Here is a 24,626-nt window from a genome sequence, read left to right as displayed (position 1 = left end):
TTGTTGTGACTGCACCTAAGTATGAATACACTTTTAGTTGAAAACCGATGTTCAGCCAATAGAGCAAGAGTGTGGAAGGGAAAGACCAAAAGGCTGTGCATTTGGTGGGTTCTCCATAATTCTCCCAGTGATATAATCAGTCCACTGCGTTTGGGGATTGTCAGCTGTGGCCATGGCCCAATCTCGGTTTCTCATTTTGGTGATGTGTTTCACCGTTCTCCAGTTTGGACATGGAAGTGCCTCCCGCACCAAGAAAGCTGTTTCAGGACAGAGAGGTACTGTACTAGACTTTTTATGTCAGAGCTAGCATGCTAATGTGTATGTTTGCCTCTGAAATGTCCTTTATTAATCCCTGAGGGAAATAACTCTTCATTGTAAAACAATCTGGCATCTAAACCCACAACCTGTTTCCCTGTAAAATGACATTCCTATTCCATTTTCTTGTAAACTTGCAGTATTTTTCAATGATTTTGTGTTTTTTGACTGTATTTAAAAAAATACATGATTTTTTTAAATTAATGTGGAAAATTTCCTGTAAAATTTCACTCTTGAAAATAAAGCTTAAAAGGTTCTTCACAGCGATGCCATAGAAGAACTTTATTTGGTTATACAAAGAACCATTCAGTCAAAGGTTATTTAAAGAACCATCTCTTTCTTACTTTTTTATAATCTGAAGAGCCTTTTTCGCCAAACAAAGAACCTTTTGTGAAACAGAAAGGATCTTCAGATGTTTAAGGATCTTTATGGAGCCAAAAGGTTCTTCTATGGCATCGAAAAAACCTTTTAAAGCACCTTTTGAGTGTATTTTGTTTTTATACAGTGTTGATGCTTGATGCAAAGAATATATGCATACATTTATAAAATCATGGAATGAAAGTTTTGTTTCATGCTATGCGTTTTAATCCGTTACAGAAGATGATGACATCAGAACACAGATTGACAAACTTTGGCAGGAAATCAACTCCTTAAAAGAGATGCAGGCACTTCAAACGGGTAGATGAAAATGATTGCATATGGATAAAAAAGCTATCCATAATAATTTTAGACATCTTTATTTAACGAGAAAAGACTTCACAGGATTTTCTTTGTGCACATGTTTTTGGAGACTCCTCATTACATGTAGATTAAAATAACAGGGTAGAAATTGATTTAGGACATGCACATTTACATTACACTGGATAACAAAAATGTGTTACCTCTCATGTACTTTAAGTCTGGTTAACAGGAAATGACGTTTGACTTGAAACATCTTGTAATAGCTGCAAGAAAACCTAACTGGGATAAGGGCAGCAGTCAACATATTTTTCATATTGTCTCTTGTACTTGCAATAATCAAGACCATAACCAGCCCTTGTAATTTTCTTAAAACTTTCTATAATAGAAAACAACTATACAGAGTAAACTCATTATTTTTGTACCATTTCAGTTTGCCTGCGTGGCATCAAAGCCCACAGGAAGTGTTACCTGGTTTCTGAGCAGTCCAAGCATTACCATGAGGCTAATGAGGACTGCATTGTACACGGAGGAACCCTGGCCATTCCCCGAGACATCAGCGAAAACGACGAACTGAGAGACTACGCCAAACGCAGTTCACCTGGGTCCAAAGATTTCTGGATAGGAATAACAGACATAGTGAAGGAAGGCCAGTATGTGGACGTTAACAGCCAACCTATCACATTCTTCCACTGGGATCGCTCTAAGAAAGAACCCACTGGGGGGAAGAGAGAGAGCTGTGTTTTACTCTCCTTGGCAGCGCAGGGAAAATGGCACGATGAGGTTTGTCGCAGCCAAAAGAAATATGTCTGTGAATACCTGATTCCATGATGAGCCTGACATTTGCCGATAAGATGGTGGTTAAAGATAGGCTGTCACTGAAGCCATTAAAATTTAAACAGTGGGAATATGTGTCTTTTTTATTCAGTGGAATGACAAAATAAACAATATGTAATTGTTATGATGTAAAATTACCACGTTTACAGTATGGAAATGTAAATAAGATGATAAACTTTTAAAATGAATAATCGTAGGGTGAATTTGGGTAATCTGGGACGTTTTTTGCAATTTTGATTTCTGTGATTTATTTCTATATCTATTTAACAGGTTATATCAACACATTAGACTTTTCAGAAATCCTCTGAAATATTTTTTTTAAACACAGCAGAAGATAGAATGTAGATATTATACCCAGAGGAGACATGCCACACCTATCAGTGTTTTTGTGTCAAAATAAAAATTCTGCCCAAATTTGATAATCCGGGACAGGTCACCTTGTAATCAGGGACATATGTTTAGGCCTAAAAAAGGCCTATAGCCTATTCACTTTACGTTATGCATGCCAAATATAAGTATTGTGAAAAAAATGTGCAGAAATCTCAATAGGAAAATGCATTTTCCAACATCAGGATAAATAATGTCTATCTTTAAATGCATATTTCCCCCATTTTAAGATGAATATTTCCCCCCTTTGAAGACGGTCCCAGATTACCTAAAACACGCTGTCCCGCATTCTTAATCATATTTGTGGGACAACGAACACAATTTCAACACTTTAATACATATTTTGTTTCTAGAATAGATCACAAACATAATTTGACAACAATTAGGAATATTGTTTTAATTTTTTGACATATTTATGCCCTTTTATGCTGGACTGGTCATGTAATTCCCATGGGAACTTCTTGATTGACAAGTGCCCCGCCCATTTATGTGGAATCACCCAATGATGTCATAGGATTTCAGGTACATGAATAATGTCCTGTTGACTAAAATTGGTTAGAACTGGGAACAAACACACTGGAGTCAAAGCGTCCCAGATTATCCGGATTCACCCTATATGTAGGCCTAAATAAAATAAGAGACAGAGAGAGCGCACAACACAAATTATGACAAAAAGTATAAACATATTTATGATCAACTTTTAACAAATAAAACTAAAATAAAACAAAACTGAAACTATCTTCATATTAATCTACATTGATGATCATGACATTTGTTCAATAAAAGTGTTTTGTTACAAACTACCATATAAAGATGAGAAGATAGTACCATTATTAAAGATAAAATCACCCATCCCTCAAAAAGTTATAACTTGTCTGTGATATGATCAAGTTGTTCTAAAATAAGTTACATGTTCAGTCACAGTGTTGTCGGAAGTGACGCAGGTCGATGTGAAATCTCGCGAAAGTGCGAAGCGGCCATTTTTCCTCCATTGATGGCTGTTTGTGCTTACAGTCCAAGCATACAGAAAGTAACACAGATTAAACTGGATTACAAGTTATTAAACCCCAAAGTTTGGCTTTGATATCGACTGGTTTTGCCTAACACCCTCAGAATGGTCCCTCAGAGCGACTCGCAGAGCTCCTGTTGACAGCGGATCGCGGCTGTAGGATCAGATGGAAATGGTGCCCAGCGAAGAAAAGCAGCTTGTGCCCAAAGAGGTGAGACTTTGAGGCTTGATCCTCCAACACGGAGAAACTCGACAATCGCTGCTTATAAAACACTCCTGTTAAACTTTACTCACGTTTAAATGACGGCAACGAAAGGCTGGGAAAGTGCGCGTCATGACAGCTTAGCCGCTAGCAGGGGAATGCTAGCAGCTGCTCGGCTAACTATCAGTCAACAAGTCCTTTACACAAATCTGATATGTGAATAAATCGCTGAATTTCTGTTGTGTATATGAGGGTGAAAACAGGTAGCGTGTTGTCATTTTTGCAGTGTGACTGATGACTGTTTCTCAAAGCTTGTAAACTGTCACGCAGGAGGCGCTGAAGTGTGCTCCGTAGTTTGCGTTAGCACAGCTCACACGCTGATTCAGATGTAATCCACATCGGATCGTTCATGGTCACGGACGTGATTCGATTTAGGTTTACAGAATCTGATTTTTTCTGCTTTAATCGCGCACGTGGTTCAGCAGAGATGCGAGTCGAGTGATATTTGAATACTTTAGTGACGTAAACATACCGTCATGTTATGGATTTGATATCATAAGTGCGAAATGTAGGATTTAATTTAACGCAAGGCATCCCCTGTTTAATATGACACGGTGTGATTTAAAAAAAAGATATATTTACTACAGAGGAATCGTGGTATCAGATTGAAATACTATAGTATAAGACAGACTGATTCATCTTTCATGATAAATCCTGATAATGTCATTTGATTCGCAGAACTTCACCAAGAGCAAAAAAGAGTGTTTGGTTGTCCTTGTTTTGGCCTGGTTCTTATATTTCCTAGCATTAGTGTTAAATGATATGACACATTGATCATCAAAGCAGTTTAATGTTTTTATAGTTAACACCATTCAAGTTAAATGTTAACAGTATTGCATTTTGATCAGTTTTAAGAACCTGACGTAGCAATACAATGTAAGTGTTCAAAGTTAAGAGTGAGCCAACATATCCAACGGGTATATAAAACCCTTTATATACTATATTTGGACACGGTGTTTATTTGGGTGTCAACATTACATGTGATTGAATTCGTTTTTTAGAAAGCCGCTCCGTTTTAGATTTGGGGAATGATGAAACCACCCCAACACATAACAACAAAAGTCATTTTTGAGCGTAGTCTGAAATGAACGCGTTTCTTTTTATCCTATTTGATTTTATGGACTGCAGGATTAAAATGGCCTTGATGGCTCATGTCAGCTACCTCATGAATCGGTCTCTTTTAAAGTGCGATTATCATCACAATGTTATCATGTCAAATGTAAATTTGACATTTAAATCATTGATTTCTCAGTTCGTATAGTTTATAGATAGCCCTTTGCTTTCTCTGGTGCCACGAGATTACATTTTAGATTACAGTGCTTGTGGCATCGTTGCTGTGCCAACGGTCAAAGATGTTGACTGTTATCGCAACGGTTCATGGGATCACAGTCTCATAACTACGGTACCCTTGAGCAGAATACAACCAGCCAAATGTAACTCCAAGAACACAATCTCTGCAGTTTGAGTACTGTTAATCACATTAAATCAGTTTGTGTCTGCAGAACTAATGCTTGCTGTGCTGAGTTCACTTTGTTTTATTCAGCTCTAGATAGAATGTCAGTAGTAGTCTTAAAGTTGCTATAGCGATTATTTCACATAAGCATCTTTAACTAAAGACTCTCGGCACACACACAGTGTAGCCTATAATAATCCAAATAATCCAAATTTAATTTTTATATTGTTGAATGACACTTTTCAATGAAGTGTTTTGTTGTAGGGGTACACAGTACATTCTTTCAGCAGTCAGTCATGGGCCTAATATAGGCATTCAAGAAGGGAGAGGGCTCCATTTTTAGTTTCCAGCCTACTTGTTTTGCTCAATTTTATTGAAAAGCTATACAAAATATAAAAAGCACATTTTGACCATTCAGAATGCAATTGTGAAAACATTGGCTTAATAAATAGTAGAAATGCTAAAAGCCATGTTCGGTGTTCTGTATTTTGGCCTTCGACCAAGTGTTTAATTTTTATTTGGCTTCGGCCAAGAATATTTCTTTCGGCGCATCTCTAGAATGGGCCAGGAGAGCATCTACGGCATTCCAGCGCTGGAATAAAAAAGAATTGTTTAGCATTCTAGGGAACAGGAAGTAGCAGTGTAAAGGCTGTTAAATTGTATTGTTGTGTTTTTATTGGTTGAAATCAACTCATGGGGATCTTCTATTATGATGCGTGGTTGTGGGGTCTGCTGGCTGTTTCAAAGGACCACCTGCTTACTGTAACTGAGCAGTATGACAGAAGGCTTGTTTGAGTCATACCCAGCAGCGTGACGGACATTTCACATTTAAATTAGGCACTGAGTGTCATTTGACAAACTTTAAATACATATACTGTCATGTCTGTTCGTTGTATTCAAACATTTCTAAAATTAGTTGTTTTGTGGTGTGATTTTTGCACGGCCAAGGACCAAAAATCCTATTTTCCCAAATCCACCCTCTTTTCAAAACAGATACATTGATTATTGTGAAATTTCAGCAAAATTATTATTCTTTCTTTGAGCTGTTATAATAAAAACCTTTACTTCAAAGCTAGTTGGATGTCGACCCTTTATTTTCGCTTTCGATTTTGCAACTCCTGAATGCAAACAGGATACAACTACCCAAGTTCCTTAAAGCTAGGGTACGTTTTTTATTTGTTAAAAACAAAGAACAAAAACCAGTTACGCACATACTTAAAAGATCATTGTTCAAAACTGTCTGCTTATCTTTCCCCAATCCATGATGAAAATAATATCTATTGTTTGAGCTGTCCGGTCATATTTTAAATAAATGTTTGTTATTACCTGCAATGTTATGTTTAATAAAATGTAAAATCCAGATCGACTCTAGTGAACCCAGCCCCGTGTTCAAAATCATGTCTTTAATGTATTCCAAAAATGTTCGGAGTCTAAGGGGTAAGGAAGTGCAGCTTTAAGAATGAAAAACCTTGACATTTATTGTTGAAGTTAGATGACGTTTGCCAACATAACATTCTTTCAAAGGAATGCAGACTTTAGCACTGGCAGACTCTGATAGATGGTTTGTTTGGGTAATGTCGCTTGCTGTCACAGCTTTGTGCTACACTGTTTTCTAGAAGAAAAGCAGGCCGGGTGACTTTCTTTCTGTCTTGAGTCTTTAAAATCATTCTATAGAGCAGGGTTTTTAAGCGAGGGCTACCAAAATATCTAAAATCCTCTAGAGGGCTACTTGTTGATAGCATACATTCAAACTTTAAACATGCGATGCCTTATTTTTACGCTCACAGAACCAAATTCAGTTTTCTTTCAGATATTAAAGCATATAACACTTGCTAATAATAAACGTTCATGACGATGTAGCACTTGGCTGATCGGTATAGTCACAGATTTGTCAACTGTCTTGAGTATTATTGGTGAGCCCTGTGTTAAGCGGGCACCTTACAGAGTTCATGCGGGCTACCAGGTGCCCACGGGCACCACGTTGGAGACCACTGCTTTAGAGCTTGTTAATCGGCGTCAAGGCGCGTTGCATGCCGGGGCGGCGCCGCCATCTTTGGAGGTTGTTTACTAGCGATTGTTTTGTTTTACTATGGCTCTCAACTTTCTTTTGCGTACAGTGGTGTGAAGAGGATTTGAAGCGGTGGAAAATATGAATAAAACAATTTAAACGGAACGACATTTAACCAAACACACTAGCAGAAAAGAGCTGCTGCCACCTACACATATGGGCGCGACACCCAGCATTTAACACGGCGTGACATCAGCGCCACATTCGCTATATGAACAATGCATTGAATTCCCCTGAATAGTAATCGGGAGCATTGCTTCGGGCCTTTGATTCTGTGCCTCTGATTGTGTTCAAAGGGACTGGAAATGTGACTTCCCAGTGGTTCTCTCTCCCTCTCCCCCGTCAGTATCACGAAGCGGGGTGAACAAACACTGAGTTGCAGAGTTGACAAAACCAGACAAACCCAACCAGGTTTAGCTGTAGCACAACGCTTGTTATAAACGTTCTCTGTCAATTCCGGTTTGATCGAGTTTGTGAGGCGCGTGCGCCTGGAAGTGTGACACGTGCGGCAAGCAGCCAATCACACGGGACATGGAAAGCATCATCATCAGTTTGATTGACTTCTCGCGAGGATCAGCGCAATTCACTTTTCTGCTGAAGATGAAGAGATCATTACGAAAAATGTCATGAATTGAAACACATTTACGAAGTAGGAATAAACACTGCTGCAGTTCAAGTTTGAAAAGGCAGCTACAGACTACATCAATAAAGAATCTTCTGAATTTCCATTATTTATTAGGTTTACCACGAGACCAAAAAATTATATGTATGCGTCATTACTTTAAAATGCTTTATATATTCAAATTTGTTTTTATACGAATATAGTTATATTAATTTAAATTCTATGTTTAATATTAATTAATAAATATTGATTATCACCTCATATAATAATTATATGAATGCGTTTGAATTATCATTATTACCGGCTTCGTGATACAGGCCAGAGGTGTCCGTGCGCCAGGTTGCCCACTTCCCACCAACAGCTCTTCATTTATCACGGCCCCCAGGACCAGGAAATGAGGATTTTTCCTAGCATACCCATGCGTTGATCAGTCTGATACCTTTATTTCTGTTTTCTAAATGGACTTTGGTGCAGGCCTGATCTATAGCAAAGTCTAATTTTTTTTTCTTGTTGAATGCAGGGAAAATGTAATAAAGAATGTGCATTAGTGTAATGCTACATAGGGACATCGTTAAATTTTTTGAGCATGTATGATCATAATAAGAAAGAAAATATTTGATCTAGTCTTACCATGATAAATACTTGATGCCCTAGTAAAGTTCAATGCGAGCACCTGACAATATTATCCCTTGTAAAAATATCTTCTAATCTGATATTAACCCTTCTTGTGTGGACAGCCGTGTGTCTTAGACTTATACACTGGCATCTCTATGATGCTTTTTCAAAATAGTTCCCCTGTGTATTAACCTTAAATATCAGACCTCAGAACTGGTGTTGATGGTCACCGTTGACTTGGTTTTCAACTGTGTTTTGTTGTTCTCTCATCAGGGTATTTTTTGGAGTTGTAGAAAGAGTATTTTTGATGAGATGCAGAGGAGGTTCACACAGGTAGCTGGGTGTTTATTGCACGTGTGTATTTGCAGCATGCTGATTTGTTTGACACTAACTACCCAATGAGATTACATTTAATAATTACCTAGTGAGATGACCAGAATTGGGACACATGGGTATTTGAATCCTTGATGTAAAAAGAAAAGTCTGAAAAGAGTCCCTACCTAAGAGTCCCCTACCGTCGGCCCCTAACCGACATTGACATTTTACTTTGATAAATTAAAACATTAAACATTATATTTAACAAGAAATAATACGAGGCGTTTAGTTGGTTGTGTAGGTCTACTCTTCTTATGACATGGTACGTGCTTCTATAGGTTGAAACGTAGTGATACCAGGCCTCAATCAACATTTCCCCATGTTTTACTCACCCTCAATGTATCCTAAGTGAACGCGTCTTTCTTTTTGAGGAATAATGTAGTTTGTATAAACAAACCACCAAACACATAAAAAGTTATTTAGGTTTTTATTAAGAGGCCATTTTCAAATAAAAACATAGACAAACGTGTATGTTTTTGAAGAAGATGCACTGATGAATCATAAACAATAAGATCGATAATAGATGGCGTCAGTTTTGCTGACCAAATTAGTTTTATGAAAGCAGTTCTTTGAAAGAGCTATTTTGCTTTTTTGAAAAACGATGTTCTTTGCTTATCCTTCAAAAATGTCTTAAGAGGTTTTGCTTGCATCATGCTTTGAGTCCTTGGAGCATTTGGTAACATGATCTGTTCCTCTGCAGAAAGCAGACAGATCTCAGACAGTGATGAGAAGAAAAGGGTTCAGCTTTGTAAACATTTCTCAGAATTGCCTTCGCATTTCAAAGCTGTTTTTGCATGGCATGTTCAATGAGGATCTTTCACATCACGTCAATTGCCGAGACTTTTATACAGAACACAGTATTATGTTGCATTTAATAGGCAGATATGTTGACTATTGCCAATAGCAAGAAGCACTTTCAATGCAGGTGGCATGTAGATTTTCATTTGTTGATTGCATTGAAAAAAGATCCCAGCATGCTTAAAAAGATATGTTCTGCCCATCATAGGTTTGTTTACATTTACTCTCCACCGGTTGTGTAGTATTCTGGAATCTGGACTTATTGATAGAAGCTACTGGGATCTCAATTACAAGCCCTTGATATTCAGATTAGTTTAATTGGCTTTCAGTGTTTTATAGTTGCAAATAATATGTTAATAATACCGCAATAAAGGATTTTCATAAATTTCATATTCACAATTTCATAGCCGGACGCACAACTTCCGCTCTGTGTTTAGTTATCAGTCTGGCTATTGGCTAGTAAATAACAATTTATTATATATTTTATTTATATTTTATTGTGTATTCATTGTGTTAAATTAAAACTGAAGGTCTGCTGGAAGTTTGGGCCACATAACATGTTGCTACTGAAATGTCTATATTATTATAGTTGTGCATAGGGATGTTCATATTGGCCATTTGACTGTTAACCGATAGTGTCATCATGCATGGAACTTCTAAACCTCACAAACTTAAGCAGAGCTTAAATCGACAGAAGTGTGATTCATACATAACATGTTGCTTCTGAAATGTCTATATTATTATAGGTGTGCATAGGGATGTTCATATTGGCCGTTTAACTGTTAACCGAGAGTGTCATCATGCATGGAACTTCTAAACCTCACAAACTTAAGCAGAGCTCAAATCGACAGAAGTGTGATTCAGGTCTTGTTAATAGAGCTAACTGTGTGTGTGTGTGTATTACAGATTGAAAGTGCTGCAGAAGAGCCAAGAGTGTTGTGTATCGTGCAGGACACCACCAATGCAAAGACGGTCAATGAGAGGCTGACGCTCAACCTGCCCGCCTCCACCACTGTCAGAAAACTGTACGAGGATGTGGCTCAAAAAGCTGGATATGTGAATGGGACTTTTTGCCTGGTGTGGGCCAGCGGCATCAATACGGTGAGAGTTTTCTGCACACTTCTAATGCCTCTTCCAATCTGTCTGTAATGTGTCCAGATGTTTCATTTTTGAGTCGAGGTCGGATTGAAACAAAAGGCAAAAAGTGGAAACTGCTTTTATATGAAAACATTCACTGCAAAAAAACGGTTAGTTCTCTTTTTTTCCCCTGAAAATCATGCATCAAATCTACTTTAGGATGGTTAACGTTTCATTAAACTTCAAATTTAATAAACCAATTATAGAAGATCTTACAGAGCAGCCCAAAAGTGTTCTTAATAGCCACAAGTCTAACAGATCTCAAGACAGAAATCATGCGAGTGATTGCACCTCATTCGCGTCGCAACTGCTTGACTCTCTTTCAACGTCGTTGCCTCTATTTGTCTGTATTTGAACTATACGCCGCGGCTGAAGAGCGTGTTGCACCACACCACATAGTTTTTACGTAAAGATTGTCTAGTAAGTGAACAGACAGTGTTTACGTGCAAGAAACATGTTTATCATATAACTGAGTGTGGTAAAGCCACAGTTTTGTTTTATATTTATGTAATCTGCACTTTAGTTTCATTTGCATATTTAATAGCAATCGCAATTGCACAATCTAAATTTTTCAGCCCTAATATATAATGACCATTTAACAGCCGACAGCGATATGGCCAATCACTTATCACGCACCCCTAGTTCCATCATATATTTGGCTGTGTGTTAATCCCAGCACTGATGCAGAGCACAGAGGATGTAACTCTCTGAGTAAATCAGTGGATTAAAGCCTCTCACACCACTGCCTCCTCCAACTAAAATTGGCACGTCCTGACCTGTGTTTAAATTGGCTGGTATATGACGTCCCACAGGTATCACAGAATCCTCCTTTGAGGTGATCTACAATACAACAGCTTCATTATTTTCTAAATGTTTTCTGCATGTTTCGACTTGTATTGTATATTGTTTCAAAATCCTGGCCCGTATTCTGATGTTCCCCATGGTTTCCTTCATTCCTCATCATATCTCTCAATTATAGTATTGTTTTTCGTCTTTCCTGCCCCTACAGACTCCTTTGGACCAGGCCAATGAGAGATCCCTGGTTTTGTCTGGTTTTGAGGCAGGAAAGAGGAACTTCCTGCAGCTCACGGATAAGGATGGGGACCAGCCTCAGATAGCTTCAGTGAGTTGATATGAGCCGTATAATGGGTTAAAAGCACTAGTGCATCTCTTGCTCATTTTATTTCTGCTTGAGGTTTTTATATTTTATTAAAGATAAGATGCACTTAAAGATATTGTTATCTTTTGCAGGATGAATCGGGCACAGCAGACAGCAGTGGTCTCGACGACAGCTCTCATGACCGCTTTATCGGACCCTTGCCGCGTGACGGTACTGTGGGCTGCAGCAGTGACTACAGCAGCCCCAGTTATTCATACTCATCCATACTCAACAAATCAGACACAGGTAGTGTACTTTCACATGGTTTTAGTGAAGTGCATAAAGGTCATTTTTGCCACTCTCTTTATTTCTCCGCTGTTCTCTTCTTTCCAGGTTATGTTGGTTTGGTTAACCAAGCGATGACCTGTTATCTAAACAGCCTCTTGCAGACATTGTTCATGACCCCTGAGTTCAGGAACACACTCTACAAGTAAGAAATCAGCGTTTTGTGTTTGCTCGGCCTGTACTCTGTAGTTTAAAGAATTAAGCAATAGACTTGAAATCAGAATGCATAAGGTTACAGAAGAGGAAGTTCATGTAATTGTTGGGCCGTCTTTCCTGACTGCATAGTGTAAGATTTTGTGTAAAATGCATCTTGATGCAACACGTACGTACTGTGACACTTTTTCTGCACCAGTTGGGAGTTTGAAGAATCTGAGGAGGATCCGGTCACCAGTATCCCATACCAACTCCAGAGGCTGTTTGTGCTCCTGCAGACCAGTAAAAAACGCGCCATTGAGACCACCGATGTAACGCGCAGCTTTGGCTGGGACAGCAGTGAGGGTAAGACGTCCTCACATATGTTTCACTTAAAGCTATAGTCAATCAAAAATAAAAGTTTTAGATGAAAGAACCTTTTACTTAAGCCACATCCACATGAAGCCAGATATTGTTTTCCTTTTCATGTTGTCATCTTTAGAAATGTCTGCCTACAAACAAAACCACTGAAGCTGACTCAAAACGATATAGTTTACATGCCAAATCAGTATGTGGCGCTGTAATTCTGCCACAGATACACTAAAAATGAGGAAGACTTGGCGCTTTCACATAAACTTTGTGCGCTGGGTTGATGACATCATTGTTTCAGAAAATTTACGGATTCAGCTATACACGTGAAAACGTGTTTTCGGATTTATTTACTCTGGCACCCAGTAAACAGTAAAAAAAAGCGGTTTCAGCCTCCCAAAACGCTGGATCCATCTGGAAGAACAGTGTTTCCCACAGCATTTTGAGAGACTTGTGGCGCTGGTGCTAGTACTTAGCATATTTGTGACGTCATCACGTCGCGTTTGAGCTAGTGTTGCCACTTGATATCTTATTATTACTGAAACGCTACTTCCATACATAATCTTTACGTATACAGCTAAACGAGTCTCCGCTTGGATGGCCTCTTAGGAATGAGAAAAGTGGATGACTGTCCAGCTAAAGTAAAATTGTGCCAGCCACATCATGACGTCTTTTGCCATGTTTACAACACAGGGTATAGGGTGTACAAGATGGTTTGAGATGAAAGGTGATTTGTCTTGGTGGCCACCACAATTTTACATTTTCAAATGTTTTGCTTGTTTTTGTTTGCCAAACAAAAGTAATGGCATAGTAGGGACGCGAGGATATGGAAATGTTAGGAGTATTATAATTTTTGGGTGATCTCTTCCTTAAACCTCCCTTTGAAAACCCGCATTAGTGCTGTATCAAATGGCTGGAGGACCTTGATCACTCTGAAACTCGTAACCGTGTGTGTGTTTCAGCCTGGCAGCAACACGACGTTCAGGAGCTTTGCAGAGTCATGTTTGATGCGCTGGAGCAAAAGTGGAAACAGACTGAACAGGTATGTGATGCAAGACCCGCACCTCAGCATGTTTAACTAAACCACTGCTAATAAAGTTCTTGGACAAGGGAAAAAAATATGTATAAACAAACAAATGGTGTGCATCCACCATATAAAAAGTAAAACAAAACCGATGGTAAAAAGCGTTAAGTACCAATCGTCCCCTCTTTTGTTTTGATGATAGTTGCATTTCGCTCATGTTCACATGCAGCAGTGCTTTCATATGGTCTTGTTTGTTTTTCCAGGCTGACCTGATCAACCAGCTTTACCAGGGAAAGCTGAAGGACTATGTGCGCTGTTTGGAATGTGGCTATGAGAGCTGGAGAATCGACACGTACCTGGACATCCCTCTGGTCATCAGGCCCTTCGGGGCCAGCCAGGCTTTTGGCAGTGTGGTGCGTCCAGCGCTCATTATGACCTCTTTTAGCTCTTTACTAAGACTGTACATATTTGTCTACGCTGAAAGGTAAAATTCTATGCAACGTGGTCCAGTCACAACTAAACTTAACTCTTTGTTTACTATAGCTTTATGTGGGGCAGCCTTTTGGACCAATAAGAGTTTACTGTGGGGACCCAGTGTGATGATACCAAAAGAACCCCTTTCATTAAAGGTCCATTGTGTAATATTTGGGGCAACCATTGACAGAAATGGAATATGATATACATTACTGTCTTCAGAGGTGTATGCAGATGTTTTTATGTTTCATAAATATGTTCTCGCCTTCGGCAAAGAAGTGTAAACGCTACTACATCTTAGTTCTTTGTCAGGCACCGTAGTGCTTCGAAAGGGAGAGGTGGAGAGTACCGTTGATGGCAATTCGCGACAACCCTGCCTCTAAATTGGTCATGTGACCATCAGCTACTGTCGTTAAATTACTTATGTTTATCAAGAATCACTGCACATGTTTACAGATATCCTTCTTCAAAACAAATCTTTCTTAAGCGGCCGAGCCTCATTTAACTTTTATCAGACTTATAGATATCTGTCCTCGTTGTGTCAAACAGGAAGAGGCTTTGCAGGCCTTCATCCAGCCTGAGACTCTGGACGGGCCCAATCAGTACTTCTGTGAGCGATGCAAGAAGAAATGCGATGCCCGCAAGGTGAGAACAAGATCCAGAGGGGTGAGCAGGAAGCTCTGGGTCACATTTTTGTTGCTTATGCAATATTGTTTTGTCTCCAGGGCCTGAGATTCCTTCATTTTCCGTACATGCTGACACTGCAGCTCAAACGCTTCGACTTCGATTACACCACTATGCACCGTATTAAACTCAACGACCGCATGACCTTCCCAGAGGAGCTGGACATGAGCCCCTTCATTGACATAGAGGATGAGGTGAGAAACGGCTTCATGTTGGCTCATGTCCACAATGAGTGAAATCCACAGCACATCACAAATATGTGACGCACGCTGTGGATGGCATCTTTAACCGTCACACATATATGATGGTATGACCGAAGTGGTTAACCGTGTTCTTGACCGGCTTCAAAATTGGTTTTTGATTGATGGAACTATTAAACACATAGGACTCTTTCGTACAAGTTTTTCATACTGTCCAGTTGGCAATGCGTGAGCCATCTTTTCTTTTTTCTTTCTACAGAAATCACCTCAGACAGAAAGCTGTACTGATAGTGGTGCGGAGAATGAAGGAAGCTGCCACAGTGACCAGATGAGTAATGATTTCTCCACAGATGATGCTGTGGATGAGGGAATTTGTCTGGATAACGCCAGCAGCACAGATCGAGTGCTCAAACCAAAGGTTTCATCACATTCTGTCTAAACTCTTGGATTGCAGTGATGTCCTGGACAAAGAAAATGAATATATTTTTCTGTTTTATAATAGACCTCATTGACCTTTGAACTCTTCTCGGTCATGGTGCATTCTGGGAGCGCTGCAGGTGGACACTACTATGCCTGCATCAAGTCGTTTAGCGACAGTCAGTGGTACAGCTTCAATGACCAACATGTCAGCAAGGTCAGCCAGCTAGTTAATCTTAAAGGAACAGCACACAAAAATTCATCCGAGCTTTTTTGTTGAGAGAAACGCATAATAATAATAAACAGTTGGTCATTTTTGGAACTTTAAAACAATTCAGTCTGTTGCATGTGTTCACTGAACATGAGTTTTGATAGCGTTGTGATTTGTGGCATTTTAATCATGTATGCTCCAGATCACGCAGGACGACATCCGGAAGACATATGGCGGGTCCTCGGGGAGCAGAGGCTATTACTCTAGTGCCTTTGCCAGGTACGTTAAGCCTTCTAGTCTGGCATTTGTGACCTCTGTGACATTCAGATGTGAATCCTGCAATGATGAGAATGTTTGTCAATGTTTTTAACAGCTCTACAAATGCATACATGCTCATGTACAGACTGAAAGATCCCTCCAGGAATGCAAGTATGGGAATTTATGAGATTTGAATGTTGTTGTTTCAATTAAACATTTTAATGTCCTATAGCAGCTCTGTATGTCGCAATGTCTCATGTATTTCTGACATTTTAGAATTTTTGATGGTGTTTTGCAGAATTCCTGGATGTGGAGGACTTTCCGGAGCACATAAAGAGACTAGTACAGCGAGAGAAAGAATCTGAGGAGCAGGAAAAGAGACAGAGGGAGATCGAGCGCAACACATGCAAGGTAAAGACTCTGTCTGCTCTAGTGTTTATTACTGTAAATGCACAAGTAGTTCCAAATCCTAACTAGACAGCAGTATTGAGCATCTCCTGATGCAAAGGCTTGTTATTATATTTTCAGATATTAATAATTTAATATTGGAGGCAGCCTAGGGGAGTTTTATAATACTATTGAGTATCAATGAAAAGTATAAATACTTTTAAAAGTATGTTATAAGTATTAATCTGAACGATGTGTGTTAGTAATGCCAAAGTACAGAATTTCAAAGCACCTTACCATTCCATGACGTTTGGGATGCTTCCTATGTAAGATGGTGCAGTAGTGTTTGGAACAAAGCCTTACAAGCAGCATTACTAGAATTTTCTGTCCTTTTCCATCAGATCAAGCTCTTCTGCATGCATCCAGTGAAAATGATGATGATGGAGAACAAGCTAGAGGTTCACAAAGACAAAACTCTCAGAGAAGCAACAGAAATGGCCTACAAGGTGAGTAGAGCCCGTGCTAAATTATACCCTTTAACTCATTTGATAGAGCATATCTAGCAGCCCACAAGGTCATATGTCTCATTGAATCCATTTTAAGTTGCATAAATGTAAATGACTACATTTTACCTCAGCATTTCACCTCAAGTGTAAAACTACAAGCTTTATTTGCTTAACAAAAAGAGAAACCAGCATGACCGATGCACTTTGCATTAGCTCTCTTTTTGAGTGATCGTTCACTCAAAAATGAAAATTCTGACATTATTTACTCATCCTCTTGTCATTGCAAACTTTTTGACTTTCCTTCTTCCGCAAAACACAATAGAAGATATTTTAAAAGATGTTGGTATCAGAACAGCACTGGGCCCCATTCGCTTCTATTGTATGAACACAAATTTAATGCAAGTGAATAGGGCCCAGTTAACAAAATTCTTCAAAATATCTTCTTTTGTTTTCTGCGGAAGAAAGCAACAAATTCAGGTTTGAAGTGACAAGAGGGTGAGTAATTTTTGGGTCACTTTAATATATCACTGATTCGGTTATACTGTATTATACTAGTCTGAATCCTTGTGTTTGTCTGTGTGTAATATTCACATATATTTGTAGCTGATGGATGTTGAAGGAGTGGTGCCGCTAGACTGCTGTCGACTGGTGAAGTACGACGAGTTTCACGAGTATCTGGAACGTTCGTACGAAGGCGAAGAAGACATGGCCATGGGTCTGCTGCTCGGCGGGGTCAAATCTTCATACATGTTTGATCTATTGCTGGAGATCCGCAGACCTGATCAGAAGTTTCAGGCCTACAAACCTGGAGGTTACAAATTGACCTGTTTTACTTTCTTAATGAATGTTCCTTATCTGATTGGACTATTGTTATAAACTGCTGTCTCTGCATTGGTGTACATTACAGAAGTAATGGTGAAGGTCCACGTGGTGGATCTAAAGATCGAGACCATTGCTGCCCCACTCAGTGTGAGGGCTTATCTTAACCAGAGCATTACTGAGTTTAAACAACTCATAGCACAGGTGCAGATTCTACCATCATATCTCTCTTTTGTATTTACCAGTCCATGGATGTTTCCTATCTGACCTTGTCTTCACATACTTGTTTTTATTTCAGGCCACGGGGCTTTGCGCAGAAACTATGCGTGTTGTCTTGGAACGCTGCTATAATGACCTCCGGCTTCTTTACGTGCCCAACAAGACTCTAAAAGCAGAGGGTTTCTTCAGGAGTAACAAGGTTAAACACAACACTCAGCACAGTGCCCCTTTTCCCAAACCCTACTACATTTAGTCATATAGCAGACGCTTTTATCCAAAGAGACTTCAGAGTTCGGGGAGCAATAAGCGATAAAGAGCAATAGTACATTAGGTGCTAATACAAAGTTACTAGTTTCAACAAGAGCTAGACCACTACCTGTTGAGAGAGGGTTAGTGTTTTTTTTTCATTTGTCTGTCAAGTTTTCGCCGAAGAGATGTGTTTTAAGTAGTTTTTTAATGTTGTGAGAGATGTGGTTGACCGGACCACATAAGGAAGAATGTTCCACCAGGAAGGAGTTGTGAAGGAGAATGAGCGAGAAAGGGATTTATTGCCCTTATGAGAAGGCAATACAAGGCGCCGCTCGTTTGCTGAACGCAGGGTTATTGATGGGGTGTAGGAGGGTGTGAAAGTATGCCGGCGCAGATCCAGTGATAGTCCTGTAGGCAAACATCAGTGACTTGAATCTGATCCGGGCTTCTCTATGAAGTGCCCCACCTAGGCAAAAACACTTATTAGCGGTCTCAAAAATAACGTTCTTATCTTCAATCCCAATGATTATTAAAGGGATAGTTCCCAAAAATGAAAATGTTTAAACGTGGCCAATGTCATTCTCTTATTGACGTGGACAAGCAAACTTGCAACACAAATATTCACCCAAAAATGAAAATTCATTTATCATTTATTCACCCTCATGTCATTCAAAACCTGTATGACTGACTTTCTTCTGCAGAACACAAAAGAATATATTTTGAAGTACGTTGGTAACCAAACAACATTTCCCCCCATTGACTTTCATTGTATGGACACAAAACAACTGAAGTATTTCTTAACATATCTTGTTATTTGTTACTCAAAAGGAGTAGTCATTAATGGGTTTCGATCAATATATGAAGAGTTTTGTTTTTCAAAAATCATGTTTTTTATTGTGCATTCCAATTAATATCAATCAAATTGCATTTGGTTTGTTTTGATAATAAGCCATAAAAAATACAGCTAACTATCACAAAAAAACATAACACAATAAAAACATGATTTAAAAAAACACTCTTCATATTTTGATACTTTGGGTGAACTACCGCTTTAAGGTTTTTCAGCGGCAATTATTTTAGTAATTTTCTAATTCTGTTTAACATCCTCAGGTATTCGTGGAGAGCTCCGACTCGACAGATCACAAGGCCGCTTTTACAGAATCTCTTTTGTGGAAGCTCCTGGATCGTCACGGAAACACAATCAGACTGTTTGTCTCCCTGCCTGAGCAGTCGCCAGGCTCCTTGGCCATTAGAACTAGTTGCCCCAAGGCTAGCGCTGACTCTGAGGACTCGTTTGATGGAGCGAAGGGCAGCCAGAAGCCAGTGGAGGCCATTCTTGAAGAAAGCACAGAGAAACTAAAGAACCTTTCATTACATCAGCAGCAGACCTCCAGCACCAGTGACAGCCAGAAGAGCTCAGAACACAGCGACTTTGAACTCATCGACTCACCAGCACAAGAGTCAGAGGCCCCCTCGCAGCCCCCTCAGCTCGAGAACTGCGCGCGGGTGGTTCCCGACCCCGAGAACCAGTTCCCCTCGGAAGAGCGCTCTGATTCAGATGTCAACAACGACCGCAGCACCAGCTCGGTGGACAGTGACATCCTGAGCTCCAGCCACAGCAGCGACACGCTGTGTAATGCAGACAGCGGCCCGTTGCCCCTGGCGAACGGTCTTGACTCGCACAGCATCACAAGCAGTCGGCGCTCCAAAGCCCACGAGGGGAAGAAGGAGACGTGGGACACTGCTGAGGAGGATTCGGGAACGGACAGCGAGTACGACGAGAACGGCAAGAGCAAAGCTGATGCTCACTACCTGTTCTTCAAAGCTGAGCCGTACTCTCAGGAGGAAGGAGCCGGAGACGGACAGAAATGTAATGATTCTCTGTCTTTATTGCCCTGTTTGTACACATTACTGTATGTATAATGCATACAAAATGTTGATAGTAACTGTTGCTAATGGGCTGAATTGACTTGCAGGTTTGCTTGTCCACGTCGATAAGAGAATCACATTGGCCGCGTTCAAACAGAATCTTGAGCCGTACGTTGGTGTCCCTTCCACTCAGTTTAAGGTCTTCCGGGTTTATGCCAACAACCAGGAGTTTGAGAGCGTGCGGCTGAACGAGACTCTCTCTACTTTCTCTGATGAAAACAAGGTGAGTTTCTAACTCGCTTGGAGATTCACCATAATGCTTAAATTATTATCGTAAATGTTTATGTACTCTGGTTCAGATCACGATCCGATTAGGACGAGCACTGAAGAAAGGAGAATACAGGGTGAAGGTCTACCAGCTGCTAGTCAATGAACCAGAGGTGAGCTTGTGTGCACGTGTGAGTACTCTTTACTCTTCAGTTAACTGTGTCATTCTTCCTTTGGTTTTTCATGTTTTTGTTGTGTTTTGTTTTGACAGCCCTGTAAGTTTCTTCTGGACACTGTGTTTGCTAAGGGCATGACTGTTCGACAGTCTAAAGAGGAGTTACTGCCTCAACTCAAAGACCAGTGCAAACTGGAGCTCAGTATAGACCGGTGAGACACACACTTACACAAACAAAAAAAGTGAATACAGTCGTTGGCCTTTGATATTGTTTGCATTGTGATGTTGTTTACATTATAGTCATTTGTGGATTTCCAATATTTATCACACCATTTTTTTATCAAGCTGTTGGCAATGATGAGGTCTGATATAACAAACTGATAGTTTATTAACTTGAAGACAGAGAAGGACATAATGTCGGTTGCACAGTAAGCGTTTTCTGTGAAAAATGAAGTAAAATGTTTCTCATTATTTAAAAAAGAGCAGCCAATATGAGCACAGAATAAAACACATCTCAGGAAGCTGCTTTATAAATCGACAAGAAAACATTTCTGCAAGTTGAAGATGGTGATATATAACACGTTTGAATTTATTTTACAACATCATTTCCATAGTTTACGGCATAATTCCCATAGTTCCCTTGGTTTTATTTCATAATTTTGATGAGTTCATTATTATTCTAAAAGTGAGAATGTGTCCAACAACTTTTGACCGGTAGTGTTTAGTTTGTCAATAAACGATTGCTTGTTAAGTAGATCCAATCCAACTCCAATGAAAACTAATTTAAAACTGTATCAATCTCAGACACAAAAAATCCTATTGGTACATCCCTAATTTTCATTATTCTAGTGGCAGAAAATACAATATTAAAATATAAATATTACAAGTAGATGATGAGATTACATCATGGGTGTATTTGTTTAAATATATTTAGCTTGTTTAATTTATACTGATTTGAAAGAAACTTTAAAATGATCAGGAGGTTTTGACATGCACCCTCTGTGTACGCTGTTCAACATTACAACAACTGCCCTTTAAGATGCTCTGATGCACGGCAGAAGAGGAATAACACATCTGAATACTAACAAGATGTATGTCGCTCTGTGTGTTACAGGTTTAGACTCCGGAAGAAGACCTGGAAGAACCCAGGCACAGTGTTCCTGGATTACCATGTGTATGAGGAGGACATCAACATCTCTAGTAACTGGGAGGTGTTCCTGGAAGTCCTTGAAGGTGAAAATTGTACTCTTACTATTTTTATTTTAAAGGAATCTTCTAGATTTAGATTTGACATCTTAACAAAACTGTCCCTTATCCAAGAGTTCATTGATTTCTTGCTGTTGTAGAACCCGAGCGGATGAAGTCCATGTCCCAACTGGCGATCTTGACGCGTCGCTGGTGTCCCTCCCAGATGAAACTCGAACCCTTTCGGGAGGTGGTGCTGGAGAGCAGCAGTGTGGATGAACTTAAGGAGAAGGTATGTGAACATCTACTGTAGAATTGCAGAGGTTTGTCCACTTTTGTGTTAATGACTTGTTCTTTTTCTTCAGCTAAGTGAATTAAGCGGAATTTGTCTTGAAAACCTGGAGTTTGCAAAGGTACGTCAGTCTTTATAATGTCGGTTTAATCTGAAACGCTGGTGTCCTTTGTTCGCCGGATCAAAGTTTCTCATTTCTCTGACAGGGGAGAGGAACTTTTCCTTGTGACATATCAGTGCTGGAGATCCATCAGGATTTGGATTGGAATCCTAAAGTCTCCACCCTCAATGTCTGGCCTCTTTATATCTGTGATGATGGAGCTGTGATCTTCTACAGGTGCTTTGTCTTTCCAAACCATTTGCATGATTTAGTAAAACAGCAAAGGAGATGTTGAGTGAGTTTAAGGGCCTTTAAACCCATACTTGGCAAGTCTATTAAATTCATTGGTAAATAGCTTGCTTTGAGGAACAGATCGAAGTAATGGTCCAGAATGAAAATTCTATCATCATTTACTCACCCTCTTGTCATTTCAACCGGCATGAGTTTCTTTCTTCCGCAGAACACAAAAGAAGATAATTTGAAAAATGTTGTTAGCTTGCACCCACACATTGGTTTTGTGTACATACAAAGGAAGTGAATGGGTGCCGAAGCTGTTCGGTTATCAACTTTCTTCAAAATATCATCTTTTGTGTTCTGCAGAAGACATTAAGTCATACAGGTTTGAAATGACAAGAGGTTGAGTAAATGACAATATTATTGGGTGAACTATCACAAAGTCATACTTTCCTGAAAGAAACAAGACTTTTATACTGAGCATGTGGTCTTGGAGAGCTACACTTAAAGACACACTCAATGGAAAAAGCTACTTTTTGCTATCCCCCCACAGAGACAGCAACGAGGAGCTAATGGAGCTTTCCGAGGACGAGCGCAATGAATTAATAAAGAAGGAGAGCAGCCGCCTGTTAAAGACGGGCCATCGGGTCAGCTACTCCCCCCGCAAAGAAAAGGCCCTCAAAATCTACCTGGACGGAGGGCCTACCAAAGACCCTGGACAAGACTGAGCTGGTGGCAAACTCTCCTTCCCCATTTTCTATCTGGCCTGCCCGCTGCAGTGTAGCGCTGCCTCACCAGGGACCCTGGCGTTTTGGCCCACGTTGAATCAACGTCACCAGTGCTGTCCGGCTGATGCTCTCTTTCTCTTTTTGAGCTCCAGAGCATGTAACGTGGCTCAGAGTACAATTGTGCACCATAGTTTATCGTACTGTAAAGTTTAAAGGGAAGTGTAAAACTATTTCAAATCTAATATCATTCAGAAGAATCAATTTAATAATATAATGATGGCTGCATTTGTAAAGAAAACGGAGGGGGTGTTTTGGGAGATAGTTTATGATCCTCTTAGTCTTTCGCCGGTCTGCACCCTAAGTGCTCCATCTCTGTTGATTTTCATCCTGTCATCCTGCTGTCTCTCCATGTATCGCTTTTATGATTTTCAGAGGTAATTGCGTCTAGAGAGTTCTACAGAGTTCTCATGTTCTTCATCATTCAAATTCTATTGAGCGTTTGAGCTCAGCTTGTAATGTACCCAGCCACCTCCAAACGTCCCAAAGACCCTAGGGGTGATGGCACTGCTCATCTTCTATTTCATAAAGCTCTTCGACCTACTCTGGTCGTAGTATGATACTATCACTTGAAGTTTTTGGGTATGATGCTCTCAATTGAAATAATGGGATATCTCTCGTTTTGTTTATTTAACACACAGTTGTGAATTAAATGCTTCTTTTCTGGCTGATGAGGTTCTATTCTTGCCGTTCGTGCTTTCGTGTTTGTTTGGGTATGGGCATATAAAGTTGCGAGCCTTTAAAAGTAGGGCAACGTGAATCAAGTAGAGCGCTGCATTCACCCGCTTTGATTTTTGTTGTTTTTATTCCACTACAGACTGATGTTGTCAGTGACTTTTAATGGCACGTGTTTTAATTATTTTGTATCTGTACTCGGCTTTCTTTTTCCATATAGAAATGTCTCGTCCTGTTTCGTTTTTATTTTTGAAAACGGCCTGTTTAAGTTCAGATGTGGCGAGTGTGTGTGTGTGCGCCTGCGTGTATGGAAATGCTTTTCGCTGTTGTATTCACGTAGCGGGAAGGCCGAGGGTGTGAACGCCCAGCGCCCAGTAGGAGCTCCAGCGTCCCTCCCCAGTGTCGCAGAGCATAGGCTCCTGGTCTCCAATACTGCCACAAGCTGTTCACAGGAGACATGCCAATACTGAAATAAAGAGCAACAATCAATCTCTGTCCGCCTGTCTCCAGGTTGACATCACATTTTTAGGAGGGGAAATGCTGTTTTCATTCATATTCATGGGGAATTTATTTTGCTTTAGTGTTCAAATTCAAATTAAATCTCAAACTATTAAAGGCTTCGTAAAGTAGTTGTTTTTGAACGATAGAGAAGTTATAAACGTGTTTATTTATAAACTATTTATGTGTGTTCATATTAGAACAAACTGGCAGTTCTGAAATTCTTACTCGACCTCGAGGTGTTCCAAATCTTTATATATTTCTTTGTTCTGATGAACGCAAATTTTGAAGAATGTAAGGGCAGTTCTTGGCCACCATCGACTACCATAGTAGAGCAATTGTTCTGTTGTACACAAAAGATCATATTTTGAAGAATGCTTGTCACCAAACAGTTCTGGGGAACTTTTGGCTACCATCAAATATTTTCCTACTCATCAATTGTGGCCAAGAACTGTTTGGTGACAAGCATTCTTCCAAATATATTTGCATTTATACATTTGGCAGATGTTTTGATCCAAAAGAAATTGAGTATGTCCCTGGGATCGAACCCATGATCTTTGCATTTAATAGCATCATGCTCTAAACACGGAGATACAA

The 24,626-nt window shown here is 39.8% G+C and overlaps 2 protein-coding genes across 2 annotated transcripts; both read left to right on the top strand.

Moving 5' to 3' along the window:
* Window positions 1–172: 172 nt before the first annotated feature.
* clec3a (C-type lectin domain family 3, member A) lies at window positions 173–1,824 on the top strand (the record flags this gene model as incomplete). The annotated part of the gene is made up of 3 exons (XM_079463405.1): window positions 173–275; window positions 913–993; window positions 1,427–1,824. 3 exons carry the CDS (start codon window positions 173–175, stop codon window positions 1,822–1,824), a joined length of 582 nt encoding a protein of 193 aa, XP_079319531.1.
* Window positions 1,825–3,145: 1,321 nt separating this feature from the next.
* usp47 (ubiquitin specific peptidase 47) lies at window positions 3,146–23,525 on the top strand. Its single transcript, XM_079480159.1, has 28 exons — window positions 3,146–3,437; window positions 10,326–10,520; window positions 11,566–11,679; window positions 11,808–11,961; window positions 12,049–12,145; window positions 12,353–12,498; window positions 13,464–13,543; window positions 13,789–13,938; window positions 14,549–14,644; window positions 14,725–14,877; window positions 15,143–15,301; window positions 15,386–15,517; window positions 15,714–15,790; window positions 15,885–15,940; window positions 16,068–16,180; window positions 16,558–16,662; window positions 17,266–17,473; window positions 17,570–17,685; window positions 17,780–17,899; window positions 19,060–19,819; window positions 19,926–20,101; window positions 20,178–20,258; window positions 20,357–20,472; window positions 21,375–21,493; window positions 21,607–21,737; window positions 21,811–21,858; window positions 21,944–22,074; window positions 22,625–23,525. The coding sequence occupies exons 1-28, from the start codon at window positions 3,393–3,395 to the stop codon at window positions 22,797–22,799; spliced, it is 4,053 nt and encodes a 1,350-aa protein (XP_079336285.1). The 5' UTR covers window positions 3,146–3,392; the 3' UTR covers window positions 22,800–23,525.
* Window positions 23,526–24,626: the final 1,101 nt, after the last annotated feature.

Source organism: Barbatula barbatula (assembly GCF_947034865.1).
Source record: "Barbatula barbatula genome assembly, chromosome: 1".
Classification (NCBI taxonomy): Eukaryota; Metazoa; Chordata; class Actinopteri; order Cypriniformes; family Nemacheilidae; genus Barbatula; species Barbatula barbatula.
This window is presented reverse-complemented; position numbering and strand designations above follow the sequence as displayed.